General features: G+C 37.5%; 1 protein-coding gene across 2 annotated transcripts in view; it reads left to right on the forward strand.

Moving 5' to 3' along the window:
- Positions 1-11,237: 11,237 nt before the first annotated feature.
- Positions 11,238-17,663, forward strand: part of LOC126198889 (dolichol kinase) — a 52,989-nt gene continuing 46,563 nt past the window's right edge. Inside the window, exons 1-2 of one of the 2 annotated variants that reach the window (XM_049935499.1) lie at positions 11,238-11,590; positions 11,717-11,958. In XM_049935499.1, the coding sequence (XP_049791456.1) occupies positions 11,541-11,590; positions 11,717-11,958 (292 nt within the window). In that variant the 5' untranslated portion in view covers positions 11,238-11,540. Of the gene's footprint in view, positions 11,591-11,700; positions 11,959-17,663 lie in introns of both variants that reach the window. The other variant, XM_049935500.1, reaches the window with a different exon arrangement.

Here is a 17,663-nt window from a genome sequence, read left to right on the forward strand (position 1 = left end):
CTGATCTGACATGAAGCAAGACATTGGGAATTTCTACTAATTCAAAATAAAACTGTACTTAAATTAGCCACTCTTTTTATTACTTGACGATCTAGATTCAGTAATTAAAAAGTTCTGTTGTTTACTTGGCGGGTACAAATACATGTTGCAATGCTATATGTTACATAGTAGTGCACTGCAAGCAAAACTCTGTTTTTGCAGATATAAGTAACTATTTTGTATTTTGTCTGGAAAATTCAACTGTGGTGAAGTTAGTATTATGCTATCAGTGGGAGGCAAGCAGCAAGTATTTAGTGTAACTGTGAATGCAGCAGCTTTTTTCAGAGTAGCATCTTTCTTTTTCTTTAATTAATTAGGTGCTGTAGGTATGTACACAACTATGCAGTATAGATGTGAGTACATTAATGTTAATACAGATTATCTAAAATTTGTGTGTTGTTACAGTAAATCTTGACTGACTCCACACCCCTGAGCGTTCTCCATCTAAAATATAATTTTGTGTCAGATCAAATTTTGTGCTTTGTATTAGCAGCATAATTAATGACCTTCATGTATTCCCAGAGAAGTCTTCTTTTGACCCCACACACTTCACAAACAGGCGAAAATCTCAATTGTGAAAGGGAGCTATTATCAAAATCACTGCAGAGGTATTCCCATGAGTTGAAAGTTAGGATGGATACTGGTCCCTTCATGTTAAATTTGATGTGTGACTAAGATTTTGAAATCATGTATCGTTAATATCTAGTTCACTGCACATGTATAATTACGTTTTGTAATATATTACACTTCCTATCTTGATATCGTTTCGGTTAACTACAAGAATTCACAGGTCAAAAAAGGATTCAATAATCAACAGGATTCCATTACTTGTTAAAAAGAACTGTCAATACGTTTGGTCTTGATCATATGTAAAAACAATAACCATTGCTTTATTATCAGTAATTTCGAAGAAACTATGTTAACTGCACTGGTATATATGTGTATATATGTAACAGTAATGTTACAGTTCAATGAATTGATAAATTCAGCTGTATATGAGGAAAACAGTAACTGTCAGATCCACCTCACACAGCAAGTAATGACACGAACTCAGCTTTCTGCCTCAAGTCATGTGACTTAGATGTTGGTTTCAAGTCTGAACACAGCAGAGATAGGGACATGCACGGTCTGTGTTATATATGGTCTATGCAACATCGTAACTCAGTCATTAAACAGACCAGTAGATATCACTATGGCCATGCTACCATGATCCTTTGTGAGTTCAGGGGGCTTGATCAAATGTTCACACTCATTCTTCAGTGATCTTTCGTAGCAGTAGTATTTTTTGGTTATAGGTTTTGGCAGATAGGTATGTGGAATAGTCTAAGTCTAGAGTAGGCTAAATGTGACAGTTTGATTGTAAGTTCGAGAAGTAAATGAATGTGCTTTCGTGAGAATAGCTATAATTATTGTTATTATATGGTTACACATGTATTTTGACGATGGTGGTATCGAATGTTTCAAATAAACGATGAGCATTTAATCTATGAAAATTACATTGACTTAACTACTCAAGCTGCATGAGCAAGGCATCAATACAGGATACAATACCGCAGTCGGAACAAATTTCTCAGGAGGAAGAATATTCAAAATTGCTGTTTATCACTATGATTTTAAAGTAAACATAGGCACAGAAAATATAACAGAAATGCTTCCATTATTATTAAAATATCTGAAACATATCCATGATCTAATAAACTTTCCCTGATTTCACCTTGCAATTTTAGTTTTTATGGTTCATCAGTTACGGAAACATGCATTATATACAGTGCAAATGTAAACTTTAGGTAACGTAACATGTCAATCCGTTACCACTACTTTTATTTAGCATTCACATTTGCCAACTCACAGGCAAAAGTATCACCTCCTAACCTACACTACAGTTTGGGCTAGGCTACACATCAGTGTGTCACCACAATCAAATCAGTTCTGGGTCCAACCACACACTATCCCCTTTTAATTATCATAGTTTTGTTTCAATCGGGAAACCTTATTTTGTACAAATCGCATTCCTACACCTTCCTTTCTGCAACAGAATTTATTTGGAGCTGCGAGCTATTCGAGTCAATTTCCAAACTGTACACATACCGGTACATATTCTCCAGAAAAATATATATTGCGGAAATCTGAACGGCCTAAAATATTTTTTAAGTTAATTTTTTAATTAATCGGTAAGGGATGACAGTAGCGTGACCATAGCGTCATCTATCGCCTTGCTTGGTAGCTCCAGACGCCTGTGAGAAAACGAGAGGAGCAGCGCATTCTCGACATTTTAAAGGTTGAGGAAGCTCTGTAAATTCGCTCTCTTCAATAAAACAGTTCATGTATAATCGTGTCTTATATCATTCGGCAGTGATTCCAGTTCGCCTTAGAGCCCTACTTTGACACATTTTGTAGCAAGAAATGAACTAAACACTTAGTAAGTACGGCTCACTTCCTGTAGCTACACAGATACACAAAACAACAGCGCATTAGAGGTGGCAAAAAATTATGTAACTGATAGAAATAACCGGTTATTGAGAAGTAGCACTTACTTTGATGCCCACTCATCTGATACGAGCAGTTATTTCAATAACTGCCAACTAGTGTCGCGCGCCATCTGTTTACCAAAGATCATGCTATGATTTCGCGTCAACTCATCTGAGATCTGGCTACAATGGAAAGAATGTAACATCTGAAAGGTGTTCTGCATGCCATGGAAATAACTGTGAGACTGCGCGCCATCTGTTGATGGAATTGTGTACTATTTCGTGTGCTCTCAGTACTTTTAGCACAAAGAATTAAATAAAGTTAATGTCAGAGTGGTGGCTAATAGGAGCGACCGCAAAGCCATTGCACATGTACGGTTCTTTCTTTAAGTCACCACTCTGTGTGTCAATTTAGTTAGTGTGGGTAGTACAAATGGTCACCGTAAGGAATTAGTACGACTACGGAAATGACTCTCAGAGGTCGATATTTTTCTTTGGCAGTTAGCGTATTCATTCACAGTTCTTGTTATTTGGCAGTACCTCGAAGATGGTAACTGTGTTCATAACTCCAGGTAAAAGTCATAGAACTGATGATATTTCCAGAAAGGATAGTTACTGGAGTGAACAAAATATTTTCTTACTGCTATGCAAATAATCGCTGGCCTTCAGGATTCCAGAGAGTTGACAAATAATGGGATTCTATTCTTTCCATTTCTTGAGGTTCTGGAACAGGTGTCACTCTCTTTCTGGCCTTTGGTTGCGATAGAGTGTATTGACTTTCGTTTTGTGTTCTTGTTTCCTCTGTGTTGTTGACACTAGACTAGTAGTACCAGCAATAGTCGTACACATGGAAACCTACGAAATATTGTAAAGAGTATGGTTCAAATGGCTCTGAGCACTATGGGACTTGATTGCTGTGGTCATCAGTCCCCTAGAACTTAGAACTACTTAAACCTAACTAACCTAAGGACATCACACACATCCATGCCCAAGGCAGGATTCGAACCTGCGACCATAGCGGTCTCGCGGTTCCAGATTGTAGCACCTAGAACCGCACGGCCACTCCGGCTGGTGCTGTAAAGAGTATGCAACATGTTAATATTTTTTGGGAGTTTTACACTTACTGAAATATTTGAGTGTCATAGGTGGTCTAAAAACGGAAAATAGTATACCATATCCTAACACTTAGTGGCATTATCAGGATTAAAAAGTGCCGGTGCTGTATCAGATCAATCTCATTAAATTGTGTCTTATCAACTAGAGTACAAAAAAACTTCTGGAATTTGGTGAAGTATAGCTTTGTGGCTTTACCAAGAGAAAAATGAGTTTTCTCAGTTTGTATGCATCCACTGCAAATGGGCTTTTTCATTTATTTTTGGCCATTGACTTTGAAACATCTTTTACATAGTATTGAGCACATCAGTTTTATACAGGAAAATTGTACAATCAAATATTTACACTTCAGACACATGTATGACAAATTAACCATTTCATAGAGGCATATTTGGAATGAATACAGGTATACTTACAACAATAATCAGGTCAGATACTTTTTCAGCAGTATTTAAATAAAAGTATAGATTTACCAGTATTAGAGCCTACTAGTACTTGTGCAAACAACATGAACGTTTTTGAATAATATGTTTTTTTGTTTTCAAAGAGCTCAAGTCAGTTCATTTTCTGTTGTGTTAAGGGGCTCCGGAACGCCCTATACTTGCAATGTTAAAATAATGCTTATAAATTACATCTTTCCTCACAAAGTATTTGAGGTAGAAAGTTGAACTTTTTACAGATTATTTATTGGAATATGGGTTACAACTTAACACAGGGATTTTACAAAATTTTAGTTCAGTTATTAAATATGATTTTTTTCAATTGTAATGAAAATTCACAAATTTTTTTGCAATTTTTTATTTATATATTCAAAAATATACAGTTTTTTGGAAAAAGGCTGTGTTAAATTATGCAGAAGGTACTGTGTAACATTTACTGAAAGTTTGAAACAAATATGTTTGGAAGATCCTTAGAAAACATGTAATTAGTATGAGAAAATAAAAGTTTTGGGAATCGAGCGACAAAGATTGGATTAACTTTTTAGTGCATTCCAGGTCCATAGGATGGATTATCTTCATCCTCTGCAAACTCCTCCTCCAGCTTCCTCTTGTTCCTCCTCCTGTTTACTCTTGCTTGTATTTCTAGACTCTTTACAGCCCTGTCTGCAGCCCGAAGGCGTTCCTTGTCTAAAGCAAGCATCGCTCGTACCATGTTAGAACCTATCTTCATTCCCATATTTCTAAATACCTTGCACCTTACAATGTTTCCATCACTGAAAGTCGCAACAGCATCATACACACCAAAGTGAAGTGTTTCTATTCCAACAAATACAGTCTTGAGGATTCTCGACCATATAACACTATTTACACTTTCATTGGGGTTTTGAGTTTTTCCGTGAATACACTTTTTCAACAGTTCAGGTGCTGCTAAGTCTCTGAAAATAGGTTTTATCACCTCCATTATTGCATGAGGCAGACTATGCTTATGAGTGTACACTTCATCAGTTAGCAATCCTTTGTTATATTTACACCAACTGTCTTCTTCTTTGCGACACAAGCTATGTTGGGGATTTTCATCGTCTTTATTGTTTACAGTAATAACACATACCTTTGGCTTTCCAACATTTCTCCTTTTCTTAAAAGCCTTCAGAGGATTTCTAATAACTTTACTTTTACTCATTATTATACTTCAACAAAACAGAGACTCAAGAAACAGAATTAATTACGAATATTTTCGAGATAACGACAGAGTAAGTAAACATGAAACAATCGACAATCACACCAGCGATATATATTGAACCATCACAGGTTAGCCACAACACATACTTTATCTCACATCTCTAAAATGTACCTGATGAACACGGACGTTAATAATAACACCATTTGACAGCAGTTTAACAGCGCCACAGTGGGTCACGCCCATGTAGAACACATTTCAAAAAAAATTTAAAAATAGTTGTAGTCTTCGGAATTGAATAAATTATATATCTATTAAAAGGTAATAGTCTGCAGATTCAGGAAACGCAAAAAAGTAAAAATTGAACTTTTCATGATTTTGAGCCTTAAGCAACACTAAAAACCTTTGTCAGGCGCACCCATTGCTATGTTGGGGTTCTGTTATATGCAAAACTTAGCTGTTCATTTTAAGTGCTCACCAATCTCATTCATGAATTAGTCTGTTATATATTCAGACAGTTAACTGTCATGACATTAACTGTGAAAAGGAAAAATGTCAAAGCAGACACTTGGCATTTACAGATGAAGTGTTTATTATTGCCTCATATGTGTGATAGTACGAAAAAAAGTAAAACACTGAATCGGCAAGTGAAGTATTCCTCAGGATGCGAAATTTTGTTATTAACAAATTTCTGAAAACTTAATGCAAATTCGTATTCCCAACATCAATACTATTAATTCACACTCTCACGATCTGGATACCCAAAGAAGAATTACATCAACAGAGAAAAAAAGATATCATAATGACGTTAGAGGTATTTAAATCTGTTACCCTTATGAGGTCAACATGACTAATCATCCACTGGGATTCTGCGTACAGTAATTCCAAACATAAGAGATACACAACAAACTGAAGGCTTGGAGAAATAAAATCTAGTCATTCTCCCACCAAAAAGTGAAGACCTTTGTGGTGTCACCGCCAGACACCACACTTGCTAGGTGGTAGCTTTAAATCGGCTGCGGTCCATTAGTACATGTCGGACCCGCGTGTCGCCACTGGCAGTGATCGCAGACCGAGCGCCACCACACGGCAGGTCTCGAGAGACGGACTAGCACTCGCCCCAGTTGTACGACGACGTTGCTAGCGACTACACTGACGAAGCCTTTCTCTCATTTGCCGAGAGACAGTTAGAATAGCCTTCAGCTAAGTCCATGGCTACGACCTAGCAAGGCGCCATTAGCCTTAGATAGCTTGTATCTAAAGAGCCTCACTTGTATCGCCACAATCTCCAGATGTCTCATCAAGAACGATGTATACAAAGGATGGATTAAAGTTAAGTATTCGAGAAGCTACGTACTTTTCTTTACAGCATTCATTACGTATCCTGTTTCAGACCTCACTCCATCCTTCGTGAGTTAGCGCGTGCATCTTGGCCGCCTCTTTCAATTAGTGTGCGTAGTGTTGGCAAGTCTGCCGACACTACAACCTTCACACTAGCTGAAGAAATCGATTAGTTTTTCAAATCTCACATAAGATTTGGGTTAGAGTACTCGCACTTTCCTCAAATGGGCTATCTTGTACAAGAGAAAACGAATCTATCATGTTACATATATTTTTGTGTTGTATTACAGGGTCATCCACCTATTCAATTAAGTGAACAGCACAAGAAATTAAGTTTCGAATTTTATCTACAGTATTCAGCTTACATATTAGTTCATACTTTAAAAAGCATGTTTTTAACGTTTCACTGAAACAGAGCTGTGGCAAAGTTCCGTGTACTTTCTGATTCAGGTGCGAGGATAACATTTCTAACAGCTACTGATAACCTAATTACATATGATATGAAACACCAATAACCATACAGACATCAACTGAAATGTACTGGACAGTTAATTTACTAAGCTTATGGCATGATTAATATGACATTGATGCCACATTGCACTACTCGCGGTTATAGTTATACTGATAACTAAAGTGTTGGATTCCACCTTATTAGTTTTTTTTAACAGTAACCCCATCTGGAGTATTCGGTAGTGAAAAATAACTGGCAATTATTTATAATTGTTAAAAGTAATGGTTACAAAAATAACTGTAACCATGATAACGGTTACTCCAAAATAACTGTTTTGCCCCATTTACAGCACAGAGCGATAACGGAAACAACACAGGGTTTTACACTAACCACACCATGTGCCCAGCTCTAACCAAGTGACCAATGAAAAGTCAGAACTGGATCAATTGGAATGTGATATGTTTCAACCGCATGCAGGTTTCTCCTTGTTTCCTTACTAAGGCTGTTTTTGCTGCATTGAAGACTTGTCTCAAATATGTTACCCATCATAGGATTTCTTAAGGTACGTTTACACTGGGATACATGTATCGCGACATGTATGAGCGACATGTCAATTTGACATGTCGCGATACATCACCTCATACAAAAATTCACGGAACTTGTATGCGGACCGTCCAGCTCATACATGTCGCGTATACATTTTGTATATCGCTTTTTGGCCATATACGCGACATGTATGAGCGACATTTGAAGAACTCGCGCATGCGCAGTACTATCATTTCCTGTCGTCTTGTCGACTGCCGCTTATTTCGACGATTAGCGCATGCGTAGTACCAGGCTCTTTGGCGACTGTTTGAGTTTTGAAGGTGCCGTCTGTCGTTTCGACATTAATGTATCTGCATAGAATATCAAAAAGTGCCATATGCAACATTATTCTTCGTGTTTGCGAGGCCATTGTGCAAGTTTTATCCCAAGAAGTGAAGGTAAAAGTTTTATATATATATCAGTGTATGTAATACATTATATAATTTTTTCATGCATCTGGCACGTATAACAATGTTTTGCTATTATTCCGGCGGCCTCGCGTGATAATGTTGACAACGGATGCCGACAATCGTGTGTGAGACGTTGGCATTAGCAATCGCGCGACAATGCAAATGTTTTGTCATGAAATCCTCGTTTTACGAGGAATCCCCAGTGGCTAAAAAACGAAGTGTTACTGCCAACTGATCCTCTGGTGGAATCTCTTCCCGAAAGTTTGTGTTGGTTTTGGACACAAGAGGAGCCACAAGTGATAACAAACCGCGGAAATCCTCCATACTCATCCTAACATAATTTCTAAAATATGCGCCATCCTCTAGCGTTAATTCGCGAGAAACTCTCTGTGCCACCATCTACGCTTCCTCCGCCTTTTCTTCCTATCATCTTCCAAAAGAGCAAGTGTGTCAGCACATAAAAATGTGAAATCTTTCAAATCGTCGTCGGAAGCTATCGCACAGTGATACATATCAACCAGTGTAAACGCACGCTCATACATGTATGAGGTTGATACTTGTCAACTCATACAAGTCGCGATACATGTCGCAAAGTCGCATATACATGTATCTCATACATGTGCCGATACAAATCGCAGTGTAAACGCACCTTTACAGTTAAATATCAACTAACGACACATTGTCAGAGTCATCAGAAGATTATAGTATAAGCAAAAACTTTGCCCCTCCATCCCTAATGTTATCTTTGGTCATATACTTAGAATCATCAGATTACTGTGTCATAGATTCAAAACTTGTTGAAAGGTTTTTTTTTTTAATCTTCGCCATTGCGACGGATTCTGAGACCAGCAATGATATTTATTTTCTTATTGTTATAAATATTTGACAGTTTTTGTGACTATGTCACAATTCCCATGAGTGTGGTTAGGCAGCAACCTAAGACTACAGCTTACATTGCTGTGAATGAACTAACAGCAGTGGCATTTGGAGAGGAAAGTGCCTAAAAGTGAACTCCCATTTCGTTTTTATTTTTAAAAATTAGAAAATAGTAAAAACTTATCCTTTAAAAGCATGTAATATTTACTTTATAATATTATGTGCCATTTACATTTTAGTAATAGGAAATAAACGAGAAGTTATCAGGAAGAAAATATTTTAAAAAACTTCACACTTAGCGAGTTCCTAAAATAGCTGCTAAATCGGATCCCATGTAAAAATAATCAAAATGACACTGAACAAAATTACAAGGAGATATTAAATTAGAGAAAACATCACCCAGTCTTTCGGAAATACCCCACATTTTCCCAGTAGTTTCGTCTTTAAATGGGTGTTCAATGTTATTTCCCTCTTATAGTTGTGAAGTCATTCTTCACACTCATTGCGATTAAGCATGAAGGAAGAAGCTTCCAAATCGACACTTCTACAAGATCTTTACCAAGATGTGTTGGTCTCCATCTTCTTGTTTTTGCTATTGATCAGGTGCATCGTACTTCTTGCTGGACACCCTTATAATAATTTTTTTTGTGACATTGAACTGTTCACTTCTTCCAACTCAGCTGTTTTTGAACTACAGCAAGAGAACTACAAGGAAACAGTAATGCACTAATACGGGAAGACGTTAATCATGAAAAAGAAAGGCGCCCAGTTTAAGGAACTTTAGGAGGTCCAGTTTACCTACATTTCATAGCAGAATAATTTTTTAACCAAACATCCAATCAAAATGTAAAAATGCTTGATACAACAAATGTATCAGAGCACAATATATGCTGTGTGTGAATACTGTATCAAACAGCTATGAAAAATACCAATTTCTCGATATATGCTTTTACACTCTGTGTAAATAAGTGCACCTCATGTAATTTATTTGGCGCCCATTTCATAGCATTCATGAAACAGGGCTTGTTTTTACCACTGCGCTATCGTTCAAGTGTAATGTACAGTTTCACCAAATATTTCTGTCAGAAACTATTCATTTTCTGAAACAGGAATACGAAAAAACAATGAACATAATTTTCACAAACAAGTACAATTATCGCAAATAAATATAATTTCCAGAGGAAACATTTTTCGCACTTAAGTAGGCATGTTTTCGAAGAAGCAGCAGTGCTGTAGCCAATAAACAAAAATCGTTTGTTTTTACGGGCACATGGGCATAACATACCACTTTCCGATTGGCCTTCGAGTTCTGATTTTTCATTGATCGCTTGGTTAGAGCTGGGATGACGTGGTGGGGACAGCGCAAAACGCTGTGTCGCTTCCGTTCTTGCACAGCCCACATTGAGCCAAAGCATAAACTAGACTAAGAGTGTACAGTTTTGCAGTAGAGGGGTTTGAAAGAATATGAAGCGAGGTGCTACAGTAGGACAGAACGGAAAATATATCGAAGTTAGATTTATTTACTTCTTTCGATTTTTTTACATCAACAGGCACCTTTCCCGAATCTTTATGTTGAATCACAAAGGACGTAGCAAAACAGAAAGTGAAAACAATTCACAGTGCGACAATGCATTTTAAATGGTGGCATTCTCACCGATCGTCGACGGAATGGGATGCAAGGTAACGTCAACGATTCTGTGGGAAAAACTAATGATATGTAGGTAGGGTCATGGAGGTGCTACCGTCATCAGACGAATAGTATAGGAATTTGTGCTTTTGTGACTTCTCAGCCCATATATTTTACATGCTTTGTTTACGAAGGTTCCATGAGGATCTGAATATTTTTTACTTTTGAGTGTTCTTCTGAAACGAAAAAAATGATTTACGTTTTACAATGCCCGGACAAAGAAAGTGTCCAAAGTCCACGTAAACAAGAACTTAAATAGACGAAGGATTTAACAGTGAAAAGTTGTCTCTACTGAAGGAGAAAAACTCCGTTGTTTTTGTCGTTGTTTGGTACTTGACAAAGAAGAAAAGGTAAAAGAACTGTATATATTGCCATATAAACATATTTGTATATATACTTTTCCTGGGGCAAATAAAAAATAACTGAAATGTCTGGATGACAGTATTCCTCATCTTTCACTTCTCTGCATTGTGCGATGTTTGCTGTACAACCTTTGTGAAGAGCATCTATTACGAATTTTTCTTGGGCATTGATAAACACCTATTTTTAGTTTCTTGCTTTGGATTACATATTCTGAGTTTTGTGTCTTGTAGATGGTACATACCAGGTGTTGTTGGCTGTGAACTTTCACCGTTTGCCACTGGACTAAGTGAAGTGATGTTGGTCGAAGTCTCACCGATTAAATGACGGTGACATTTCAATCGACTTTGGAATGTCAGTCATGTGCATGTACTGTAGTATGTACTATGTAGCATCTGTGGTGGTGTGCATCTGATGTAAACAAGCCATGACAGGAATAATGCAGGAAGCTGAGATGTAGCAGTAGTTATCTGCTCCGAACTGCTGACGATTATTGAACTTTGATTTCAGTACGTAGACTGCCTTCGTTGACGAGTGGCAGCGGTTGTTTGTTGGCCGAGAACAGAGTACCGCAGAGGTGCAAAATCAAAATAATGGGCAGTCGATTGCAGGCAATTTTAATGAGGGATAAGTATAACACGAGGTCAGTTGTAAACCTTGTTTCTACATTATTATGCAGTGAAACACTAGAGTACAGACAAGATACGGTTTTCCTTCAGTCAGATGCTTCTGTCAATTTAAGGATTGTTTCAGCCTTTACTGTTAACAGGCCCGGCGCGTCAACAGGAGAATGGCTGATTTCTCTCCTACCAATGGCAGTGGTATTGAGTACGATAAAAACTCACAATCCAAACTATTTGCTGATGACTTTCAGTGCCGGTCTGCTAGGCGCTGCCGTATGGAAACTTATAAGAATTTCTTTATGTGAAAATTATACTTTGAAACATTTCGATGTTTATGATGTGATACCAGGCGCTGTAATCTTTCTGCTTCTAAAGTTGCAGAAAACAAGTAAGTACATCACCCGTAGTTCGTCCATGAAGGTAGGCCCAGAAATGTTGCATTAGAAGCTACCGTATTATTATTTGCCAATAAACCTGACGGCTAAAAGATACTTACTTGGTTGATGATACTGGGAGGTGGTCAGTGTTGCTTTTAACAATTTGTAGTGTAAACACTGACGACATACAACACTGGTTTTATCCTAAAATTATATTTGACAATTGCAAGCGATTGTCAGACAATGAGAAATTTTTCAGAGCAAAGCCTGCTGGATATTGTGTTTATGAAAGTGTCATTACAAGGTATTTCTGTTTGAAATCTTGATCAGTCTGCTTCCTCAATAGGCTACTTCCATTGCGTTGACAATTTACTAATCTTTAGCACACAATACTGCGTATAGAGTTTTATTTCCATCGATCATTTCCAAGTGGCGTATAAATTCTTTGTCTATGAAGTGTCTGTTTGCGTTTACCCACATGTAATTCAGTAATTATCACAAAAATTATTCAGTTGCAAACAGTAAGATTTTGGCTCCATTGTCTGAAATATTTGTCATGCAGTATAAAGTTGGCTTTGTGCATACTACACAAACAGTATCTCTTAATTTTTGGGGGTAATGTCAAGTGTGTAGATATTAAGGTTGAGATTTGTTTGGCTGTTTCCACTAGGTTTCATACTTAATTAGGAAGCAATACTATTTGTAATAGCTTTGTGCTGTAGTATTCTGTAACACGAAACAACAAAATTTGTCACGATTACCAAAAATCATTTAAATAATCATTATTTCAGATATGCTTTCGTAGAAACATAAGTGCATGTCTTATTTGGTCTATGACGTCATCAGTATTGCAGAAATGGCTATTCTGTCTCCAACATGGTGCCTATTATGTCCCTACATACACAGGGCAACAAACGTGAAAATACGTATAGATCAGACAAGGTTCATTCCATGTCAATTCAACCAATTTGAGAAAATGTTCCAGCTTATAGTCTCAGATTTGGCTGAAATTTAGCACACCAGTGCTACAAAGTGTGGAACACTCATGTACAAAATTTTAAGTTCTCCTGCCAATTAGTTCAAGAATTATGGCTTGTGAAAGAAAGTGGCATGACCCGGAAATTGCAACCCGCATCTGGCAATCTATCTTCAGACCCAACTTCAGGTCTTAATAACTTAGGAACTATTCCGCACAGTCCAGTGAAATTTTTACAAGCCTGTAACATCCACTTAGAGAACACACTATTAATCAAAACATCAACAACATATTTCTGAGGGAGAACAAAAAATTCCAAAATGAGATTTAAAAAATGTAATACGTTAAAAGTTACAATTGTAGGTGCCCTCTGTGCCAAATATAATTCACTCAAGAAGAGTATAATTTTTTTTGTGGTAAGCTTAATGTGGCCTAAACACACACAGAACTCATCTTGCCCATATCAGTCACACAAAGTTACATGCACACGAAACTACAAAAATTTGAAAAATTACCTGAAAACATGGATTTTCTAAGTGTGGTAGCACAAAAGGGACAAGTGATATCCAAGCCAAATGTCAAACACTGCATAAGTAGACACATGATATAATATGTGGCAAAATTTCAACTTGTTATTGCTAGGCATTTGTGTACAATAAAAGTTGACAGAGATGTATTTGGTTACGTTGCTGTTAACGCGGTTTAGCGAGTAATAGTGATGATGCAGACAGCTTGTTTCAGATAAAGCTGAAGTAATTGTTGGGAACCATTAGGCAACAAAAAGTTAAACAATGGTAGTTTTCAGGGAGAGAATGAGTCATTGTTGGGCAGGAACAACAAAGGAAACAAAGCAACAATTACAGGTTACTAATGTTTTTAAGATTCTAGTTCAGACTGGTCAGTACTGTAATGGAAAGTCAGTATGAAGGCAGAGTTGTTCAAACAAGCTGCAGTATTGGTAGAGCACAAGCATCTGAATGTCATAAAACAACATATGGAACAAAATGTGGCATTCACTTTGTACTGTATAATCTGGATGAATTGGACCAAGATTTGTTGCTATGGAGACCTGGGATACACCCTGTGGGCACAAGAAGTACAGTTCCAGGAAACTTTGTTTTTTATCATCATATGAAAGTGTTTCTGGATAAGTATTCTTTCCTACAAAGAAGTTGTTTTGATCCATTTCGGATTCATAAGAAGACAGTGCAGTGTAGCCTCGGAGAAGTTGATATAAAATCAGTATTGAAAGTGAATCAGTGCCTGGGACTTAACATGAAACCAGGACAAAAGTTATGTTCCAGGTGTGTTACACTGCTAAAAAAATGAAGAATATTCTGATAATTTACATGACAGTGACGAAGAATATCAACCACCTAAAACCACAGTGGATGAACAATTAAATACTTCAGTGACTGCTCTTGGTTTGTCTCCCATGAAGGCACATAAAGTTGGGAATAGACGGGCCCAGCTATGGTAGAAGAAAACTACAAGAAGCTCAAATGGAATTAAAACACAAAATAGCTGACACACTAATGGAGAAAGAGGAAGAACTATCTGCTCCAAAGGAACAGAAATCATGCCAGAAATGCTGTGATTTGGACAAAATGATGCATGATTTGAAAGAAAAATGTGCCATATCTACACACCAGGAAAAAGTAGCTATTCTTACCCTTGCACCTTCCAGCTGGTCTATTGACTACACTGCAAAGGAATTTAATGTTTCTACATACATGGTAGAGCAAGCTAGGAAAATAAAAGCAACCCAAGGAGAGCTTCCACAACTTCAGCAGGCTCAGGGTAAGCAATTGTTCATAAATAAAGGTGCTAGTGTTGGAGTTTTATGAAAATAATGACTACAGCCGAATAATGCCTGGAAAAAGAGACTGTGTAATGGTGAAAATGGGAAATGTACGTGTACAGATGCAAAAAATACTGTTGCTATGCAACATATCAGAAATGTATGTAGAATTCAAGGGAAAGTATCCCTATACCAAAGTAGGTTTATCATCTTTTTTTCAATCTTCGCCCAAAATGGGTTGTGCCTGTAAGTGCAAGGGAAGGGACACACACAATGTTTGTTTATTTGAGACCCATCAAAATGCTAAGCTGATGTTTGCTGCTGTAAAGGATTCTGGTCTGGATTACAAAGGTGCAATGAAGCTGCTAGTGTGTGACATCAGTTCCTATCAGTACGTGATACACAGGTGTGAAAAGTGTCCTGGTAAGGCAAATCTTGCAGAACACATGAATAACAAACTGTGTGGTGAACTCCCTGTGGATGACGATGAACTTGTTTCTTATAAACAATGGACACACATGGATCGCACAAGTCTTGAAACAAAGAAAAAGTACAGTGGAAGATTTTGTTGAAATGTGTTGTCAAAAAATGGACAAACTGATCACACACAGCTTCACAGCAACAGCACAATCGGCTTATCTCCAGTTTTGTAAGGATAATTTGAAACAAGATGAAATTATAGTAATACTAGACTTTTCTGAAAATTATGCATTTAGGCCTATAGTTCAAGATGCCATCCAAGGATATCATCGGGACAACAGTCAAGCAACTCTCCAGCCATTTGCGATTTACTATAGAGGTGAATCAGGTGATGTGTCTGTCATGAACCTGTGCATTTTTAGTGACTGTTTAATTCATGACGCCATTGCAGTTCATGCCCACATTCGCTCTGTCATGGCAAAACAAGCTGCCTCACATACATTTTGTGAAATACTTCAGTGATGGGGCAGCTAGTCAGTACAAAAACTGTAAAAATCTCAAAAATTTATGCATGCATTACCATGCTTTTCAGATTCATACAGAATGGAATTTTTTCCCAACAGTCATGGTAAAAATGTATGTGATGGTATTGGTGTTACCATTAAGCGCATGACACGAGCTAGTCTGCAGCACCCTACAGAAGGTCACATTCTAACACCTCTTCAGTTATTTACCTGGGTACAGAAAAATATCTCTGGCATACAGTCATTCTGTGTTTCAAAAGATGAGGTGAAATCAGTCGAAGAATTGCTAAAAAGCGGACTAGAACACATTAAAACTGTTGCAGGCACAAGGAGCCATCATCACTTCTCTCCAGTGGACTCTGACAATGTGCAGATGAGCAGACTAACTATTGGTTCATGCACAACATGTCTTCAGTGTGTCTGACTCAGGATTCAGCAGCAAAAGCAACAACATACAACCAGGTTTCTATGTTATTGCTGTTTATGATGACCTTTATAGGTCAACCATAAGTATTGATAAAAAAATATTACTTGCCACCAACAAATTCTGGCACTACAGACTAGGTCGGCCATCTCACACACACAGACAGAGACACACACAAACACACGTTTTGTCAGGGCTGGCTCTCCCAAGGCTGTCAGTAGTTCTAATGGAATGCTGTCTACTCCCGGGGCCTTGTTTGGACTTAGGTCTTTCAGTGCTCTGTTAAATGCTTCACGCAGTGCCATATCTCCCATTTCATCTTCATCTATATCCTCTTCCATTTACATAATTTTGTCCTCAAGTGTGGCCCTTGTATAGACCCTCTATATACTCCTTCCACCTTTCTGCTTTCCCTTCTTTGCTTAGAACTGGGTCTCCATCTGAGCTCTTGATATTCATATAAGTGGTACTCTTTTCTCCAAAGGTCTCTTTAATTCTCCTGTAGGCAGCATCTATCTTACCCCTAGTGAGATAAGCCTCTACATCCTTACATTTGTCCTCTAGCCATCACTGCTTAGCCATTTTGCACTTCCTGTCGATCTCATTTTTGAGACGTTTGTTTTCCTTTTTGCCTGCTTCATTTACTGCATTTTTATATTTTCTCCTTTCATCAATAAAATTCAATATTTCTTCTGTTACCCAAGGATTTCTAGTATCCCTTGTCTTTTTACCTACTTGATCATCTGCTGCTTTCACTATTTCATCCCTCAAAGCTACCCATTATTATTATTATTATTATTATTATTATTATTATTATTATTATTATTATTCTGTATCCCCCCCCCCCCAATTCTTGTCAATTGTTCCCTTTTGCTTTCACTGAAACTCTCCACAACCTCTTGTTTGGTTAGTTTATCCAGGTCCCATCTCGTTAAATTCCCACCTTTTTGCAGTTTCTTCAGTTTAAATCTACAGTTCATAACCAATAGATTGTGGTCAGAGTCCACATCTGCCCCTGGAAATGTCTTACAATTTAAAACCTGGTTCCTACATCTCTGTATTACCATTATATAATATATCTGATACCTTCTAGTATTTTTAGGATTCTTCCATGTATGCTACCTCCTTTCATGATTCTTGAACCAAGTGTTAGCTATTATTAAGTTATGCTCTGTGCAAAATTCTACCAGGCAGCTTCCTCTTTCATTTCTTACCCCCAATCCATGTTCACCTACTACATTTCCTTCTCTTCCTTTTCCTACTATCGAATTCCAGTCACCCATGACTATTAAATTTTCGTCTCCCTTCACTATCTGAATAATTTCTTCTATCTCATCATACATTTCATCAATTTCATCATCATCCGCAGAGCTAGTTGGCATATAAACTTGTACTACTGTAGTAGGCGTGGGCTTCGTGTCTATCTTGGCCACAATAATGCGTTCACTATGCTGTTTGTAGCAGCTTACCCACACTCCTATTTTTTAAATTCGTTATTAAACCAACTCCTGCATTACTCCTAGTTGATTTTGTATTTATAACCCTGTATTCACCCGACCAAAAGTCTTGTC

The sequence above is a fragment of the Schistocerca nitens genome, chromosome 8 (assembly GCF_023898315.1).
Source record: "Schistocerca nitens isolate TAMUIC-IGC-003100 chromosome 8, iqSchNite1.1, whole genome shotgun sequence".
NCBI lineage: Eukaryota > Metazoa > Arthropoda > Insecta > Orthoptera > Acrididae > Schistocerca > Schistocerca nitens.